This window comes from Neophocaena asiaeorientalis, unplaced genomic scaffold (genome assembly GCF_003031525.2).
Source record: "Neophocaena asiaeorientalis asiaeorientalis breed wild unplaced genomic scaffold, Neophocaena_asiaeorientalis_V1.1 scaffold77, whole genome shotgun sequence".
NCBI lineage: Eukaryota > Metazoa > Chordata > Mammalia > Artiodactyla > Phocoenidae > Neophocaena > Neophocaena asiaeorientalis.
In genome coordinates, this window is record NW_020174645.1 from 4,072,001 (window position 1) to 4,091,647 (window position 19,647).

General features: G+C 50.9%; 1 protein-coding gene across 6 annotated transcripts in view; it reads left to right on the top strand.

Annotated features, from left to right (window-relative positions):
• SCARB1 (scavenger receptor class B member 1) overlaps window positions 1-19,647 on the top strand; it is a 78,577-nt gene that overhangs the window by 37,849 nt on the left and 21,081 nt on the right. For 3 of the 6 annotated variants that reach the window (XM_024758686.1, XM_024758687.1, XM_024758688.1), the window contains exons 2-7: window positions 4,106-4,263; window positions 6,744-6,885; window positions 10,235-10,438; window positions 12,812-12,907; window positions 14,656-14,771; window positions 16,726-16,892. In XM_024758686.1, the coding sequence (XP_024614454.1) occupies window positions 4,106-4,263; window positions 6,744-6,885; window positions 10,235-10,438; window positions 12,812-12,907; window positions 14,656-14,771; window positions 16,726-16,892 (883 nt within the window). Of the gene's footprint in view, window positions 1-1,874; window positions 1,967-4,105; window positions 4,264-6,743; window positions 6,886-10,234; window positions 10,439-12,811; window positions 12,908-14,655; window positions 14,772-16,725; window positions 16,893-19,412; window positions 19,646-19,647 lie in introns of all 6 variants that reach the window. The other 3 variants (XR_003005020.1, XM_024758689.1, XM_024758685.1) reach the window with 2 other exon arrangements.

Sequence of the window (19,647 nt, forward strand, 5' to 3'; positions counted from 1 at the left end):
GCCGTAACACGGAGAGGTCACCCCCTCTGGGCGATGGTGCAGGTGAGGTGCTCCAGCAGGCGTGGCAAAGGGGCATCCCGGCGGTCCAGCCGTGGCCTTAAGATGTGTGATCTGCCTCCCGGGTGTGTTGTTTTTTTTTTTTTAAATGTGATGGAACTGCACATTTTTTTAAAATTTTTAATTTATTTTAATTTTTTGGCTGTGTTGGGTCTTCGTTCCTGTGCAAGGGTTTTCTCTAGTTGCGGGGTGTGGGGGCCACTCTTCATCGCGGTGCACGGGCCTCTCACTATCCCAGCCTCTCTTGTTGAGGAGCACAGGCTCCAGACACGCAGGCTCAGTAGTTGTGCCTCACGGGCTTAGTTGCTCCGCGGCATGTGGGATCTTCCCAGACCAGGGCTCGAACCCATGTCCGGCGTTGGCAGGCGGACTCTCAACCACTGCGCCACCAGGGAAGCCCCCAGGTGTGTTTGATTTTGAAAAATAAGTTGCTGCCATTGAAACAATTGGGAGATGCCATAGAAACATCTGGATTTCTGGCAGCTCACAAAACATGGGAGGAGCTGGAAAAACCCAAGCCCCGGGGACCTCAGGGGCCCGGAGGGAAGTTGCAACTGCTGTCTTTGTTTTTTGGGGGGGTGACCCCTTCCGTTCACCATGTCCTCCCCCACCTCCGTGCTCACCCGAATTGCCCTCTCGGTTGTATGTGTCAGGACTGAGCTGGGGACGGTCCCTCCCTACAGCTGTGCACGGGGCTGCCACTCCGTCCCTCCTCCCCTCTCCTGGCCGCCCCGGGATGTGCCCTCATTGGGCTCCGCAGCTCCAGAGCTGGGGGCTGGGAGGCCCGGATGCTGGCTTCCCCCTCCCTGCATTAAACTTGGGAGAGGCGCGCTCAGGGCCGGCCCCCACCAGGGTCTTGTGGTCTTTTCCCTCGCACTGAAGAGGTCAGCTGTCACCTGCCACAGTGGACCCTCTTGCACCCCGCACCGAACTCCCTCACTTACGTCTTCATTAAAACTGACAAAGGAAGCCAATAATAATAATAGTAATAATAATGATAATAATAATAATAATAGTGGCTGCCTCGAAGGATCGTGGTGCTAGTCAGGGAAGTGACAATGCAGTGAAGAGTCTAGATCAAGCACCTGACACACAGGACCGCTTGGGAAATGCTCGTGTTTTTTTTTTTTTTAGTTTTATATTGGAGTATAGTTGATTTACACTGTTGTGTTAGTTTCAGGTGTACAACTAAGTGATTTATATATAGTAGTGTCTATATGTTAATCCCAACCTCCTAATTTCCCTTTGGTAACCGTAAATTTGTTTTCTGTGTCTGTGAGTCTGTTTCTGTTTTGTAAATAAGTTCATTTGTATCAATTTTTTTAGACTCCACATACAAGTGATATGTATGATACTTGTCTTTCTCTGTCTGACTTACTTCACTTCGTATGATCACCTCTAGGTCCATCCATGTTGCTGCAAATGGCATGATTTCATTCTTTTTTATGGCTGCGTAATATTCCACTGTATACGTGTACCACCTCTTCTTTATCCATTCATCTGTTGATGGGCATTTAGGTTGCTTCCGTGACCTGGCTATTGTAAATAGTGCTGCAGTGAACACTGAGGTGCATGTATCTTTTCGAATTAGAGTTTTCTCCGGATACAGGCCCAAGGGTGGGATTGCTGGGTCATATGGTAATTCTATTTTTAGTTTTTTGAGGAACCTCCATACTGTTCTCCATAGTGGCTGCACCAATTTACATTCCCACCAACAGTGTAGGAGGGTTCTCTTTTCTCCATACCCTCTCCAGCAGGGAAATACCCGTTTTTGTTGCTTTGTACGAACCATGTTTACTAGTCACCTTTATTTGCAGGTACTGGATGCTCGGGTTATAAAAATGATCCTTGTGACTCCTGTAGCTGGTAGGAAGACGTGTTTATCAATAAAGGATTGTTACACCTGAAGGCAAGTCTCTGATCTCCTGATATTTTCAAGAGAACCCTGAAGTCCAGATTTTATGTTAAATCCCCCAGTTTTTTGTTCTTGGCAATGAGTTCAACTTTTCTTCCTTTAAATGCCACGTAGGTCAAATGAGGCACAGCTGAGGCTATAGAGTCACTGGCCCCATTGTACAGATGGCAAAACTGAGGTTCAGGGCTGACTAACTTGCCCGAAGGGCCCTCGGATCAGGCTCCCTCCAAATCTGCTCCTTCCCAGAGCCTGCCGGTTGGGTACATGGGGCTGAGCCTGATCTCCAGCTCCAGAATTCTGCCTCCTCTGGGGCTGCTGCCCATTGGTTCTGGGACAGTCTGTTTGGGGACAGTAGGGGTGGCTGTCCTTGTCCTGGAAGACCACGTTCAAAGAAAGGGTGAGGGTGACGCAAGCTGCCCAGACATCTAGCTTTGCAACGTTGAGTGTCTATCTGATGGGCTGGGTCAGGCTGGGCGGGGGCAGGGTTGGGTGGCACTGGGGGGACCTCCTGTGTCACTGGGGCAGGGAGCTCAGAGCTGAAGAGCGAAGCAGGGATTAGAGGCCAGTGTATCTGAAAGACTCTCCAAGTGAGCTTCAGACCTGTTATCTTCCGCCGTTTAAGGAAATCAAGTTTTGGCCAAGCTTTATAAATCTGGAGATTTATAGTTTATATAAATTTCTGCCTTGCTGGCTTTTCGTGGAAAACTGCTTCTGTTCTCATCTCCTTCCGCTCTTCCCCTCATAGACCCTGCTCTGGCCATGCTGTCCTCCTTGCTGTTACTGAATGCTCTGTCTCAGCTCCTCCCTGCCTCAGGGCCTTTGCACGGACTGTGGCTTCTTCATAGACTTACCCACCACCACCAAATACACGTGTTCCCCTCAGTGCCCTTAGTTTTTAATTTTGGTTTAGTTTTGGTCTTTTGTTTTTCCTTACATTTCACCTGCCTTACTCCTCTGTTTAAAATTGCAGCCTTCTTCCCTGTCCCTGCTGTGTTCTCACTATGCCCTGTCACCTAGCGTGCACTTTACCGTAATTATTGAAGACCTTTCCCTTACTGGAATAAGAGCCCCACGATGTTGGAGATCTGGGTCTGTCTTGTTCGCTCTCCTATCCCCAGCTCTTAGAAGAGGGCCTGACTTGTAGTAGGTGCTCAATAAATGTGTGTTGACAGACATAGAAAACAAACTTACGATCACCAAAGGGGGAAGTGGGATGGGGAGGGGTAAATTTGGAATTTGGGACTAACAGATACACAATACTATATATAAAGTAGGTAAACAAGAAGGACCTACTGTATAGCACGAGGAACTATATTCAGTATATTATAATAACCTATAATAGTAAAGAATCTGAAAAAGAATATATATATATGTAAAATTGAATATTTTGCTGTATACCTGGAACATTGTAAATCAATTATACTAAAGTGTTTTAAAAATGTGTGTTGAATGAATGAGTGAATGAATGAATGACGCATTTGGCACACAGAGCCCACTTTCCGCTGGGTGCCAAGTGCTGTGGTCAAGCAGCGGCCACCTCCTGGTCCCCCAATCAGGCTGCCGTTATGAAAACACATTTTAAAAATAACACATAAGGGCTTCCCTGGTGGCGCAGTGCTTAAGAATCCGCCTGCCAATGCAGGGGGTACGGGTTTGATCTCTGGTCCAGGAAGATCCCACATGCTGTGGAGCAACTAAGCCCGTGTGCCACAACTACTGAAGCCCACGTGCCTAGAGCCCGTGCTCCGCAACAAGAGAAGCCACCGCAACGAGAAGCCCGCGCACCGCAATGAACAGTAGCCCCCGCTCGCCGCAACTAGAGAAAGCCCACGCGTAGCAACGAAGACCCAACGCAGCCCAAAATAAAATAAATAAAAAACAAAATAAATTTATAAAAAAAAAAATACCACGTAAAAATAATATTACCTATTAACATTAATTATGTCAACTCCAGAGCAGCATTCCCACCTCCTCCTGCCCCCAGAGCGCCCCCCTCCAGGGAGCCCCTTCCCTGATGTGCCGTGGAGTCTGCAGCACAGGCTGGCACCGGGCAGCTGTTTTGGAGCCGGGTGGGTAGGTGGGCGGGGGCCCTGGCCCTCCTCCTCACGGACCTGTTTTTCTCATCCCCCACAGAATGTACGCATTGACCCCAGCAGCCTGTCCTTCAACATGTGGAAGGAGATCCCCGTCCCCTTCTACCTCTCTGTCTACTTTTTCGATGTCGTCAACCCCAATGAGATCCTCCAAGGCCAGAAGCCGCAGGTGCGGGAGCGCGGACCCTACGTGTACAGGTGAGGATGGAGGGGGCTGGGCTGGGACTCAGGTCATCACCCCATTTTACAGATGAGAAAACAGGCCCCTCGCAGTAGTGGGGCTTGTTCAGGGTCAATCTGCTTCTCCCAATCTGGTGCTCTAGTGCTTGAGACTTGGAGAGCAACTGCCTGGCTTTGCCACTCAGCAGCTCTCTGACCGTGGGCACAGGCCTTTCCTTCCCTGTGCCTCAGTTTCCCGCTCTGTAAAATGGGGATGACAGTACACACTGTGGGTGGTTATGAGGATTGGATAAGATGCTTAGCGGAAAGCCCAGCACAGTGCCTGGCATGTAGTAAGTGCTCAATAAACATTAGCTGTTAACATATTATTGTTACCTGAGTTCAGCTGCTCGCTGCTCAGAAGGCAAGTGTTGGGACTTCCCTGGCGGTCCAGTGGCTAAGACTCCGAGCTTCCACTGAAGGGGGCACAGTTCCCCTGGTTGGGGAACTAAGATCCTACGTGCTGTGAGGCCAAAAAGTAAAAAAAAAAAGGCAAGTGTTGGTTGGAAAGGAAAGGTTGCTTTATTCAGGAGGCCGGCAACCTGGGGAGAAGGCGGACACATGTCCAAAAACCAGTTCCAAAGATTCTGCTTGACCATGGAAGTTTTTAAAGGGAAATCATTTGGGGAGCGGGTCAGAGCCTTCATCACCTCCCACTGTGTGCAGACTTTCTTCTGATTGGTTGGTGGTGAGGTAACAGGGTGGTGTCCCAGGAATCTTGTCCTCGGCCTGAAGTTACCATCCTCCACCTGGGTGGGGGCCTTAGTTCCTACAGAAGAACTCCAAGATATTGTTCTGCGTATCCCTTGAGGGGGAACCAGGACCCTGCCCCAAGGTGGCACTATTGTCTCCTGACTGCTCCCCTCTTGTCTCTGCATGCCCTCCCTCCCCTGATTAGCAACTGTTTGAATCTACCCTTTGGAACTCAGGGGAGGTCAAGGAAGCTGAATGAAGCCTATTTCTTACAAACACAAAATGGGGCACATGGAAAGGATTTGTTGGGGTCCTGCTCCGTTCCATTCTGACCACTGCTGCCACAGCCTCTTCGTTTGATTGTTTTCTTTGAGAGGGTGCAGATCTCCAGTGGCTACTGGGCTCGTTGGATTGGCCCGAGCAGTTTTCCAAGAGGCAGGGAGGCCTGTCGGAATACGAGGCCCAATTTCTTGTTCTGCCTGTTGTGCCCTCAGGAAACTGTGACCTTGGCTTAGCTCACCCACGAAAGGCTTCTGTGTCAGAGCTGAGTCTGGTTTGCCAAAGTTCCTATTTATTCCTTCATTTCGTAAGCGTTTATTGAGTGCCTCCTGTGTGCCAAGCACTGTGCCAGTTCACTGTTTTTGTTTTGTTTTATTAAATATTTATTTATTTATTTGGCTGCGCTAGGTCTTAGTTGTGGCAGGCGGGCTCCTTAGTTGCGGCATGCATTTGGGATCTAGTTCCTGGACCAGGGATCGAACCCAGGCCCCCTGCATTGGGGGAGCAGAGTCTTAGCCGCTGGACCCCCAGGGAAGTTCCCCCGTTCACTGTTAAAGGCAGACAAAAGCCCCTGCCTCACAGAGCTGACATTCCGATGGGGAGCGGGGAGGGAATAAACAAATGGACAAGTAAGGTAAAACCAAGCAGCGTAAATGCTGGTGTGTTAGGAGTGAGGGGGATAGTGGGAGAGAGGAAGCCCGAGAATGGGATGGTGTCAGATGGTGAGGACCCCGGAGGCCACAGTAGGAGCTTGGTTTTATCCTGTGTGCAAAGGAGGGTGGTGGGCGAGAGGATGACGTGATCTGATTTCCCCTTGCCAAAGATTCTTCTGGATGCTCTGTGGAGAACAGTTTTCAGAACAAGGAAGGATAATGACAGCACAGCAGCAATGAAACTTGCCGCTGATTTGTAATCTTTTCAGTGCATCTGACCACCATTTTAACTGCTTGGTGTGCATTAACTCACTTAATCCTCACAAGTAGGGACCTAATGAAGTAGGTTTTGTTATTACTCCCATTTATTTTATTTTATTTTTGGCCTCTCCCTGCGGCACGTGGGGTCTTAGTTCCCGACTGGTGATTGAACCCGTGCCCCCTGCAACGGAAGTGCGGAGTCTTAACCACTGGACTGGCAGGGAAGTGCCATTACTCCCATTTTATAGGTGGGAAAACTGAGGCTGGGGTAGTAAATGATGGAGACAGGATTCAAGACCCCACCCTCTGTCTTCAGAGTGCATATTCCTAACCACCGTCCTCCCTGCCTACCCCGGAGGAGCAGGGAAGCCCGGGAAGAGACTGATGAGGGACAGCGGCGGCTTGGCCAGGGGCAGGGGGCGTGTTGGGATTTGGTCACAGAGGCTTCGGTGCCGTGTCCTGCGGCGGGCGGGTGGCGGGAGGACAGATGTGGGGGAGGCGGCCAAGCGCGGGGCAGGCATCTGAGGGCCTCTGGCTCCCGGGCAGCTGACCCACCGGCCTCCTCGCCCACAGGGAGTTCAGACACAAAAGCAACGTCACCTTCAACGACAACGACACGGTGTCCTTCCTCGAGTACCGCAGCTTCCAGTTCCAGCCTGACAAGTCCCGCGGCCTAGAGAGCGACAGTATCGTCATGCCCAACATCCTGGTCTTGGTGAGGCGCCCCTTCTGTCTCTCTGTCTGCCCCCTGCACCGGTCAGTCCCTTGAGGGCACAGCCTGTGGCTCCTGCGGTGACATTAAGCCCAGTGGGCTTCCTGGGTGCATCCTGGGCTCTGGTTTGGGGATGTTGGCCAAAGTCATGGTCTTCCTCTTTTCAATTCTGCACATCTAAAATCTCCAAAACGAGGTACTGGCGGGGGGCACTGAATGGGGGTCCGTGTCGTCGTCTGTGGTGTTTAGGGGGAGGTTAAGGGCAGGGCGTTCGTTCTCTGCAGGTGAGAGTAATGGTAGTAGCTGGATTTACTGCCTGCCATGAGTGTCAGGGTCCCCAAGACCACCCCCAGGTTCGCTGACTCACTAGGAGGGCTCACAGGACCCAGCAGATGTGGTCCTGCTCTTGGCTATGGTTTGGTAGAGTGGAAGGAGACAGAACAGAATCCGCAGAGCGAAGGGGCACGTGGGGTGGAGACCAGACACAGGCTTCCAGAGCCCTGTCCCAGGGGAGTCACACAGCGGACGCTTCGTTCCTTCAGCGGTGACTTGTGACAGTACAGGTGGGTGTCCTCCACCAGGAATGCCCACTAGAGACTCAGCGTCCAGGGTGTTTATTGAGGGCTGGTCACGTAGGTCCAGGAAAGCAGGTGGTCCGTGTAAACCACGTTGGTACAGTCCAGGCGCACTGAGCCCCTCTTAGTTAGCGGGTGGTGAGGGCCCTCCTAAAGCCAGGATCTCAGACTCCAGCCAAAGGCCGGCCTGGCCAGGAGGCCTTTCTAGAGAGAGCAGTCTCAGGCCTGCCGGACGAGCATCTTGCTAACACTGTGTGTTAGAACTTGTGTTTAAGGCTGTACACATGTCACCTTGTTTCCTTGTCAGCGATCCCATGGTCGTTAGGTACCATTATTTTCTCCATTTGTAGAGGAGGAGAACTGAAGAACAGAGAGGTTAGGTGACTTACCTAAGGTCACTCAGCTAGTGAGTAGCAGATTAGGGTTTTGAACCTACGAAGTTTGGGCTGTGAGTCTGCCCTCTGTGGCACGCAGACCTCCATTCAATCCTCTGTCCACCCAGTTGAAGGTCATCAGGCATTTGGTCTGGGCCTGGCCCAGGGCTGGGCTCAGGATCAGACGTAAAGGCACCTGGTAAGTCCGTTGGGTGGACAGAACAGAAGCTCAGAAAATGCAGCCCAAAGCCTTGCAGCTGCCCCCCTCAGAGATACACATGTTTTGGCAGTGAAGTCATTTTCTCCCACCGAGCCGGTTGGCAAAGACTGTGTGATAACGCCCAGGGCTTAGGAGCGTGTGTGGAAACAGATACTGTCGTTAGGCACGGAACTGGTATGAGCTGTTGGAAGGTAGTGCATAAACTGCATGTGCCTTTGACCTCAGACATTTCATAGGTAGGAATTTGTCCTCTTGACAGAATAACACATGTGGGCAAAGATGTTTGTTCTCAAGGATATTTATTTCAGCAACGTTTTCAGAGCAAACATCTAGAAACAACCTAAACGTGTGTTATGTGGAGTTAGGTTGTGATAATCTACCGTGGGCAGGCAGTGGACTAGTATAAAGCCAGCAAAAGGAGGCAGGGCTGCAGGGGGTGTCATGGAACAGTCTCTTAGTTATATCTAACTGGGGAAAAGCAAGGTGCAGAACACATGTGTGAGGCCCCTACTTCTAATATTTCTAAAGGAGAAATACTTGCACGCCGACCCACTGCCGCACAAGCGCTTTTACGTGCCTAGACCAGGGTGAGCTTCTTCTGTAAAAGGCCAGATAGATATTTTAGGCTTGGATGCCTAGATGTTCTCTGTGGCAGCCGTTCAACTCTGCCAGTATAACACAAAAGCAGCCCAAGACAGAAACGTAAATGAGTGGGTGTGGCTATATTCCAATGGAACTGTTTCATGGATACGGAAATGTGAGTTTCATATAATTTTCTTGTTTTTCAGAGTAGTCTTCTTTTGTTTTCCTTTCAACCATTTGAAAATATGAAAAGACATTCTTAGCTCCCGGACTGTACAAATGCAGGCCGTGGGCTGGCTTTGGCCCACGGGCCGTAGTTTGCTGACTGCTGGTGTAGATTCTCTCTGCAGGAGTACTCAAGAGCCCAGAGCAGTGGGTTGCCTTGGGGGAGAAGAATAGGAAGAGGGGGGGCAGGGGTCGGAGAGGGACTTTTGCTTTGTATCCTTTTATGATTTTTAAAAAACCATCTATTTATCACCTTTAAAAAATCATAATGTAAAGGAGACCCTTGTGAGTTCCCATGGAGTCAGACCTCTGTGTTTTAGGAAATGCTGGCTCTGTTCCCTTTCCTACAGGTGGAGATTAGCTTTTGGATGAGGTGCCTTTAAAAAATAAACCAAGTGCCAAGACAGTATCTCCAGAGGAAAGCAAAAATTAGAAAATAAATTCACCTAAATTCTAAGCACCCAGATATTGGGTAGAAGAGGTGCTTGGGGTCTTGGAGTTTGGGAGGGCGATGCTAAGGAAGTAGAGAGTCTCCATGAAGATTCTTTTGGTTACAAGGTTATAGTAAAAGGTGCTCTAAATTGGCATAAGCAAAAAGGGCATATGTGGGCTCTTGTTACTGAAAGGGCAGGAGTTGGTCTGGTTTCAGATGTGGCTTGATGCAGAGTGCAAACAAGGTTGCCTGGATCTGTGATGGTTCCATGCTCTGGCCGACCTGCCCCTCAGGGTGGCTACAGCCTTGCACACCCCACGTTCAAGGACAGCCACAGGCACTTTCCCTCTCTACCCCACAGTCCCACCCGACTGGCTCCTTGGGGCTTGTTGGCTGTGATTGGGCTACGTACACATAGAGAGGAACGTTCCTTTCTTACTGTTTTTTGAAAAAATATTTATTTATTTGGCTGCATTGGGTCCTGGTTGCAGCACGTGGGATCTTTTGTTGCGGTGCACAGGCTTCTCTCTAGTTGTGGCTCCAGAGCGCACAGGCTTAGTTGCCCTGCGGCATGTGGGATCTTAGTTCCCCAACCAGGGATCGAACCCATGTCCCCTGCATTAGAAGGCGGATTTTTAACCACTGGACCACCAGGGAAGTCCTGAGAGGAATGTTTCTGACTGGCCAGGCCTGAGCCATGTGCCTGCCTGTGGGGCTAGGGGTGGAGTTAACTCGGCCTGAACTCAAGACCACAGGTGGTCCTATTCCTGAAGGATCAGGGAATGGTTTCGGATGACCCAGACGTCCCCGTCTCCGCTGCAGGGACCCTTCTAGGCCTGAACGTTTCTCTAGATGGGCTGTGCCTGGAAGCCTGGCTTGAAGTTCAGGGAGGACAGACCAGCTGTGTCTGGCCTCTAACCCGTGGTGTCCCCTGGCTCTGCAGAGTGCAGCAATGATGATGGAGAACGGGCCCATGAGCCTGAAGCTGATCATGACCTTGGCGTTCAGCACCCTTGGTGAACGTGCCTTCATGAACCGCACCGTCAGCGAGATCATGTGGGGCTATGAGGATCCCCTCATCCACCTCGTCAATAAGTACTTCCCAAACATGTTCCCCTTCAAGGGCAAGTTCGGGCTATTTGCTGAGGTAAGTGTGGCCCAGTGAGAAGTTCAGGGCCTCTGTCTTGTCCTCCACTGACACAGCCTGGGAACCGGTTACCAGCTCGCTTTTGGAGCTGGTTGGGGGCCCAGGAGCCGTGGGTTGTAAATTACAGAAAAAATCTAACTCGAACCGGCTTAAGCAAAATAGAGAATTCATTGGCTTATATAATTGAAAACTCTAGGGGTGGTTTCAGATGCAGCTTGATCCAGACGCAAATGATGTGACTGTTGCTGAAAAAAAGGGGCGTGGCTGCTGGGGAGGGAGGCGGGTCACAAATGTCAACGATAGCATTGCTCTGAGTTGCCTGCTTTTTCTTAACCTTGACCCCTGCTGACCTAGCAGGGTCAGTGATTGGGATCCTGAATCATGATCTGATGTAGAGGCAGATCCCTGACCTTGGTTCCCTCAACCGCAAATTGTAACCAGCCCTCTGAGTTGCTCCAGCTTCAGCCTCCTTTGGGGGCTCCGCTGATCTGGTGTTGGGGGCAGCGGGAGGGAGAGATCGTGATTCTGTTCTGGGCACGTGATAGCTGCTCAGTACATTTTTGACTAGGATGACAGGTTCTGGGTGTGTGGGTAAGTTGGCAAGTTTAAGGTAAGTGACGTGATTCTTGTCAAAGCAAACTGTAAACTTGTAAACAAATGAAAGTTATTACTAACTGAGTAGCATGTTACAACTTATTTTTGAGTATGTACAGTGGAAATACCAAAATAACAGTCCAGCAGTGACTGTTCAGTGTTCCTGTGGTGGTTTCACACTCTTCAGGGATCTAGAATTCTTCTATTCCTCTGCTCTGCCCTCCTGAGGGTGTGGTTTCCATACTCAAGATTACCACATGGTCCAAGATGGCTGCCAGAGCACCAGCTATCACATCCACATTCTAGGCGACAGCAGGAAGTATGAAGTGGTGGGGGTTTTAGGGGCAGTCAGGGGAGTTGAGGACAAAACAGCATGTCCCAGCTGTTTCCCTCTTTAGGAGGGAGAAAACCAATTTCCACTTGCTTTCCATTGCCCAGAACTTAGTCATGTGCCACACTTAGCTGCAAGGCAATCTGGAAAATGTTACCTTTTAGCTAGTGTGTTGATGCCCTGAGTAAGGTTCGGGTTTTGTTAGGAAGGAGAAAGGGGAGAATGGACTTTGGGTAGTGACTAGCAGTCTCTGATACACTTTGTCTATTATAACTATTGTGTTAGTATCCTTTTGGGTGAGCATTTATTAATAATAAAACAACAACGATAAGAATAATAAAGCATGTTGAGTTCTTATTATCTCTCCGACACTGTGCTCAGCAGTTTTTACACATTAGCTCTTGTAATATTCTCAGTACCTCTTTGTAGAGGCTCCTGTTACTGTCCCCTTATATTGGCTGAAGTTTGGGTTTATGAAGCTCTAAATGGACGGGTGACAGAATACACAGATATTAGGAAGCCAGAGCAGGCTTTGAACTTGGACCCTGTTGGCTTAACCAGTCAGTAATCGATGTAGCTATTCGGCCACTCAACAACCCCTATTGAGTTCCTAATGGGTGCTACACCTTACATTGTATGGCGTCCTCGGAAGGGTGCTTTCTAGATTTGACCCAGCAGTCACTCATTTCTTTGTACGCTTTGCATGTTTTTGCTCTGAATTAGAAATCTTTTTCTAAGAAATACCCTCAGAGTGCCAAAGCCTGTGCTTCCTGCCTAGAAAGTACTTGATAAACGTCAGGTCCTGTGTGCCTGTATGCTTCAGGATATGCCAGGTTTAGCAGCCCCCAGATCTCAGTGGCTTAAAACAACAAAAGTTTATCTCTTGCTTGTATGCCATGTCCAGTGCGGGTGACCAGTGGGCCTCTGCTCTTTGTTGTCACTCAGGGACCCAGGCTGAGGGAGGCTCCAGCTGGACACACACTTCCCTGGTTTCTGTAACAGCGACAGAAAGCACGGTGAAATTGCATGCACTGGCTCTCAGAGTTCCCACCTGGAAGTGACAAACCACTTCTCTCCTCATTGATCGTTTTCACTGATCAAAGAGGTCACGTGGCCATGCTTTATTTTAATTTTGGGGGAGTAATGGGGTGACCCTACTATTCACCTAGTGGGAGAACCAGACTCTCCTAGAGTCTGGGAGGGAAGGTGGGACTCTTTCTAGGACAGATGCTGTCATCAGGGGAGTGTCCCTCCTAGAAAGCCCCCAAGTCTTCCTCCTCTTGACCCCCAGGTGCTGGGGATGCAGCGGTGAACAAGATAACGAGGCCCCAGTCCTCCGGGTGAAGAGGGAGCCGCCTGTAACTAAGCGGGCTGGCTTGACTCCTGGTCCCGGGTCCTTTGCCTCCATCCTGGGGCTTAAAGGTGTCATTCTCTGCCGTTGTCTGCAGCTCAACAACTCTGATTCCGGGCTCTTCACCGTGTTCACGGGGGTCAAAAACTTCAGCAGGATCCATCTCGTGGACAAGTGGAACGGGGTCAGCAAGGTGAGGGCAAGAGGCGCTGGCCGTCCTGTACAGGGGCCGGGTAGGGATGGCAGGGGCTGCCGGGGCAGGCCGCCCAGTGCACCTTCTTCCTCTTAAAACAGGGGTTTGGGATTGACATGTACACACTGCTATATATAAAATAGATAACCAACAAAGACCTACTGTATAGCACAGGAAACGCTGCTCAGTATTCTGTAATAACCTAAATGGGAAAAGAGTTTGAAAAAGAATAGATACGTGTATATGTATAACTGAATCACTTTGCTGTACACCTGAAACTAACACAACGTTGTTAATCAACTATGCTCCAATTAAAAAAACAAAACAAAACAACAACAGGAGGGGGTTGCATCCGCAGGGAAGATGCTCTCAGAGTTGGGGATTTTACCTATGTTTAAGGTTCAACTAGGACTTCCCTGGCGGCCCAGTGGTTAAGACTCCGGGCTTCCACTGCAGGGGGCGCCGGTTCAATCCCTGGCCGGGGAAGTTCCACATGCCGCAAGATGCGGCTAAAAACCAAAACAAACAAACAAAAAATCCCAAAAATCTAGCTCTTTGTTCCAGGTGTGTGTGTGGGCCATAGACACTGATTATTTACGTGTATGCTGGGAACAGAACTGTTTCTTTGATGCTTCCCTTACGAGAATGCTTCAAATATTACACTGATGATATAACCATCCATTGCAGTAAAAGATTATTGGGTAAAAAAAAAAAAATTACGCTAGAAACACAGGAAGACATTCGCATGAAAAAATAAAATAATAGATATAAAGTGCACTTTGTACGACTTCACACATCCAGCCCCACTCCCACCTGAGTCACAGAGGAAACCCAGAGTTATCAGCGTTGGATATATTCTTCCTGTCTGTTTGTAGCGATTTGCACGTGTGTTTTGTTTTTTTTTTCTCCTTGGAGCAGAGTGAAATCATCCTATGTCCATAGTTTTGCAACTTGCTTTTTTTACCTGGTGGCCTTTTGTCATCATGCACGAGAATGATTGTGCGGTGGTGGCGCTCACACCTTCCAAACGCTTATCTGGGTGATGGTGGCAAAGACCTGGGGCGGGGGGGGACAGGTTATTCCCCATCAGTGCCCAGAGTGGCAGGGTTACCATTTGCAACCATTAGTAACCGTTCCGAATGGGCGCTACTGAAATTCTCTTTGGCTTGCTTTTTCAATATAAAAATGTACAGGGACTTCCCTGGAGGGCCGTTCGTTAGGACTCTGTGCTTCCACTGCCGGGGGCATGCTTAAAAACCTTCTCCTAGGACAGAGGGGTAGAATGTGAGAAGTCTGTTTTCTTTGTGTGCAGGTCTCACTCCCTAGAGGCAACTACTGTTTTGAGATCTGGTAGCCGCCATTATTATTTTAAATATTTTGCTTACTGGGCTACCTTCTAACCTGATCTGTTCTCAGGAAGTGCGAGGTGAGGAGGTCAGTGTCCCCTGCTCACTGTGCGCCTTGGAGATGTGAGTGACGGGTCCATTTTACAGGTGAAGTAACTGAGTCCCCAGCAAAGTTGCACATTCAGGGATCCATGGTTAGGGAGTGGGGAGCTGCAGTCGACAGTGTCTCTGGGCTGTCTACACAGCCCGCTCACCTTGCACCAGGCTGTCTCTCCGAGGGGGACAGGCTTCTGTCAATGGGGTAGTGACATCCCCCAGGGCACATGGCCCGTGAAGTCACAGCTTCAAGCCAGGTAGGAAATGCCCGAGAGCATTTCTTTAAGAGGCCTTGCGTCCCCACAGGTCAACTTCTGGCATTCCGATCAGTGCAACATGATTAACGGGACTTCCGGGCAGATGTGGGCACCATTTATGACTCCTGAATCCTCGCTGGAATTCTACAGCCCCGAGGCCTGCCGGTAATTGCCCTGACGTGGGACATTCTGGGCCTCCTGGGAAATCTGCCTTGTGGCTGCTCAGCGCAGAATCAAGTGGCTTGTGGTGTGAACTTGCAAAGCGCTCGTCTCTCTGTGTGTCCGGCGGCCTTTGGCGCCATCTTGAGTTCTCTTTGGTTGCGCCATGAAGGGCAAACGCCAATCGCTGGTGCTTTTTGCAAGGCCCAGAGAGAGGCTGCTGGTGGTTGTTGGAGCTCGGTCGTGGTGGGCAGGAAATGGGCAGGATTGCAGGGGACCGTGCGATAAGGCAAGCGATGGGCCCCCTGTGCCGTTTGCTTGGCTGCCCTAATGTCCCATTGGGTTGCTGTGACATCTGGGTGCCTCTCCTGCAGCCCCTCCAGTCTCCAGAGTAGAAGCCTCGGAGGTCAGCTTGGGGCCGAACAATGGCGGTGGCCCCGGCCAAGGGGTGAGAAGAGACAGTGGCTCCTAGAGCTCTTCTCTGGGTGCTGTCCTGTCCTCGGCTTCTCTGTTCAGGCCACTCTGGAAAGACCCTTTGCTTGGGATCTCACTGATGCGAACTCCGACCCACCTGCCTCCCCAGCAAACCCTGATGGAGCCCTGTCTGCGCGAGACACTGGGGTCCCCGCAGAGACAAGATGGGCCCCGTCTCTCTTCCCTGGGAGTCATGTTCTGGCGGGGGACTCAGGCCCACGCACGCCAGGGGAGTGTGAGAGAGCGGAGGCGCTTTTGCTGTGTGTATGTTCACTTCTTAAAATTAGGAATTTCAACCTAGAGGAAAGTTGCGAGAATGTGCAGCTTTCTCCGCATCGCCTTCCCCAATTTCCCAGTTGTTTCTCTTTGGCCCCTTCTGCTTTATCCTCATCCCACACGTCTCTCTTTCTCTCTCTCTCCTTCTGTTTATTTTTCCTGGACCCTTTGAGAGTACATTGGACGCCTAAATACTTCAGTGGGTGTTTTCTAAAAATGACATTTTCTTACATAACCCCATCATGTCACCAAAATGAGGAAATTTAGCATTGACGTGATGCTATTGTCTAAGCCAGCACTCTCCAATAAAAATATAATTCAAGTCCCATCTGCAGTTTAAAACTTTCTAGTGGCCACATTAAAGAAGAGTAGCGAGAAATAGGTGAAATTAATTTTAATGATGTTTTGTTGGACCCAGGAGATCCAAAATGGTGTCATCTCACAATGTGTAAACAGATGTAAAATATTGAAGAGCTGTCTTCCATTGTTTGGGGGTATCAAGTCGTAGAAATGTGGAGTGCATTTGACACGTAGAGCTGCATCCTGACTTGGACTGGCCCTGTTTCAAGGGCTCTAAGGCCACGTGTGCTGAGTGGCCCCCGTGGACAGCACGGGTGGAGCGGTTCTGATCCACAGCCCATGTTCGAGGTTAGACGTGCCTTTGGGAAATACGGCAGGGTGAGCAGAAGAGGGAATAGGGTGTCGGCCACGTTGCTGCTGCCCACGGAGCTGACAGCCGCACCGTGACCTGAGTGAAGAACTGAGGTCTGATGTGGGGATGAGGGAGGAACGTTCCAGGCACCAGGAGTAGCAGATACAGAGGCCCTGGGGCAGGATGGAGCATGTGGGAGGGATACCACCTGTGGGGTGCAGTACAGGTAGGCAGGGGCTGGACCGTCTACAAGCTTGTGGGCCATGGTGAGGACATTAGATCTTATTCTAGATCAGACTGGAAGCAATTGCAGTTGTAAGCGGGGTCGCGATACATTCTGTCCTTGTTTTAAAGCTCCGTCTGCTTGCGGAGAATGGATTGGCGTAGGCGGGGTAGGCGGGGAGGCCCATAAGGGAGGTCATTGCGATTCGCCAGGTGAGAGACGGCGGCTGCTGGGACCCGGGGGGTGGTCGTGCCCGTGGGGCGTGGCTCAACTCGGGCCACCCACTTCCAGCCACCTCATTCTGGGGTGTCATCCTCCATCGTTTGTCCCCGCAGGTCCATGAAGCTCATCTACAAGGAGCAGGGGGTGTTCGAAGGCATCCCCACCTTTCGCTTCGTGGCTCCCAACACCTTATTTGCCAACGGGTCCGTCTACCCGCCCAATGAGGGCTTCTGCCCGTGCCGGGAGTCCGGAATTCAGAATGTCAGTGCCTGCAGGTTCAGTATGTGTCATTCCCCACGGGAGGGCGGGAGGGTGTGGCCCGTGGTGAGGGGCTTATCTGTCTGTTTACTCCATGGCCTCCGTACTCTCGATAATCCCATTAGGCTGGAGATAAATAGGGCAGCAGAAAGATAACCAGAAAAAAAAAGTACGCTTTGGGTATATCGGTTGCTGTCATAATAAATTCCCACAAACCTGGTGGCCTAGAACAGCACAAGTTTATGATCTTAAGCAGTCCCGTAGTTCAGGGGTCAGACACAGGCCTCTCCAGGCTAAGATCCAGGTGTCGGCAGGCTGCGTTCCTTTCTGGAGGTTGATGGGGACACTCCGTTTCTCTTGCCTTTCCCAGCTTCTAGAGGCCCCTAGAATCCCTCGCTCAGGTTTCACTTCCTCTGTCTGCAAATCCGGCAACATCACAAGTCTTTGATCCCACTCCGGTGGTCACATCTCTTTTTCTGAAGCTCTTCTGCTTCCCTTGTGCAGTTTTAAGCGCCCTGGAGACTCTATCAGGCCCACCTGGATAATCTAGGCCACTGCTCCCTATTTTCGGCGGATTAGCAGCCTTCATTCCTCCTGCGACCTAATTCCCTTTGTTGTGTAACCTGACTTATTCACAGGTCCCGGGGATGAGGGTGCGGACATCTTAGGGAAGGGCATCGTTCTGCCTCCCAGGTCATGATAGGTGGCTTGAGAGGGAGGCTTCGTGGGGAGGACCTTCCACCCCACCTGGGGAGGGAAGGAAGCTGGCAGCAGCCTGATGGTTCCGTGAACTCTTGTTCTGCAGTTGTGGGCTTGGATGTGGCCCCTGGCGCTAGCACACTGTCCTCTGACATCGTCAGTGTTTTCCAGCTGTGTGCCAGTCCCCGAGACGGCCCCGCCTCACATGCTCAATTTGGACACTTGGATTTCAGCTCGATTTCCCTCTCCCAACCCTCATCCAGGTCGCCAGCAAGCCCCGTGCGACCTGCCTCCAAATTAACTCCTGCATCCTTGCTTTCTTCCATTCCCCCGCCGCCTTCTGGTCCAGGGCCCTTTAGCTGGCCCTCCTCTTGCATTGTGGCCGCCCTGTGTACCATCCATTTCCCAGACTGTCCAGTGCGGTCACCGCTGGCCTCGTGTGGTTATTTAACTTGAAATCGGGGACTGCCCTGGCGGGCCAGTGGTTAAGACTGCGCTTCCACCGCAGGGAGCACAGGTTCAATCCCTGGTCGGGGAACTAAGATCCTGCAGGCTGCACAGTGCGGTAACCACCCCCCCACCCCACACACACACACAAAAGATAAATTGAAATTGGTTTGAATGAAATCAAATTAAAAAGGCAGTGCGTTCCTTGCACCGGCCACACTTCAAATGATTCCCACCCACACGTGCCTAGTGACTGCCCTGTGGGACGTACAGTGAAAAAAGAGAACATTTTCATCATCGTAGAAAGTTCTGTTGGACACTGTTCCAGCGAGCAGCCCAGGGGACCTTTCAAAATCTCGGATTGCCACCCAATCCTTTGCTTGAAATGTCTACTAGCGCCCCGTGCGTGTAGAGCAAAATCCCTACAGAGGCCCCAGTGCCGTCAGGATCTGGCCTCTGCCAGTCTCTCTAATGTCATTTCTTCCCGTACTTTCCCCGCAGATGTTCTTCAGCCCCGCCCCTTCTCCCTGTTTCTAGGATATAGCTCGTTTGGTCCCGCCTCAGGGCCTTTGCATCGGCTGTTCCCCAGGCTGCTGTAGATCTGTGTGGATCATTCCCTTACCCACTTCTGGTCTGTTCAAATGCCACCTCCTCAAGGAGGCCTGCTCTCTGATTTCCCACCCTGAAGTTGCCTCCCTGCCCCGCCTCCCAGCTGCTCCTGTCGTTTCACCCTTGATTGTCTCCGTGGCACTCATCACTCCCTGAAATCACTGAGTGTGTCTTTTGTTTCACTTATTGTCTGTCTCCTGTATTGGTTTGTACATACTCTATGCAGGGCTCTGTCCTTAGCTTCTAGAATTGGGCCCAGTATGTAGTGGGTGCTCACACAGTATGGGAACGTATGGATGTGTGGGTGTACCTTGCACTGAGGGAATTGAGGCTTGAGGCTAGGGTGTGACACCCTAGCTGGTAGGCAAGAAGCCACGCCTTATCTTCCGAGGTCTAGCCTCCTGCGGCCTGTTTGGTTGGAACCACATTTCCAGCTGGAGATGGGAATTTGGGAGGGGTAGTTTGCTGCAGGGTTGGGAGGAAGGACTGCCATCAGGTTGGATGGTTTCCCCAAGTTCAGGCAGTGAGGTGCTCCGTGGGTGAAGGGTTTGGAGCTGGGGCCTGGAAGTGCCCACCTCTGTCGTGGCGTCTTCTGGCCCACCTGCCCTTGTTCCCTGTTTGCTTCATTCTTTCTTCACTGGTGTTTACAGGAATTTCTGCTTGTAGGTGGGCTGGCAGTGCAGACACCTGGTAGGCTGTGTGCTACACGATTGCCGTGGCAAGTGGCAGGTGCTACACCAGCCTGATTAGGCCTAAAAGGGCACTTCTTGGTTTACCTTTGCGTTAGGCATAGCTCTAGAGCTCAGCTGTTGTCCGAAGCTGCCTTTCGCCATGTGCCAGCTCAGTTTTCCTCCAGACCGGTTTGTTGCGAGGAAGGCTCTCCCCTCCAGCCTCCAGGCTCACCTCCTCCCAGCTCTGGGTCCTGCAGAAAGGGGACAACTGGCTCCTCTTCACTCCAGCAAAAGTTCTAGAGTTTGCTCTGATTGGACTGGCTTGCATCACACGACCAGCTGTGAACCAGT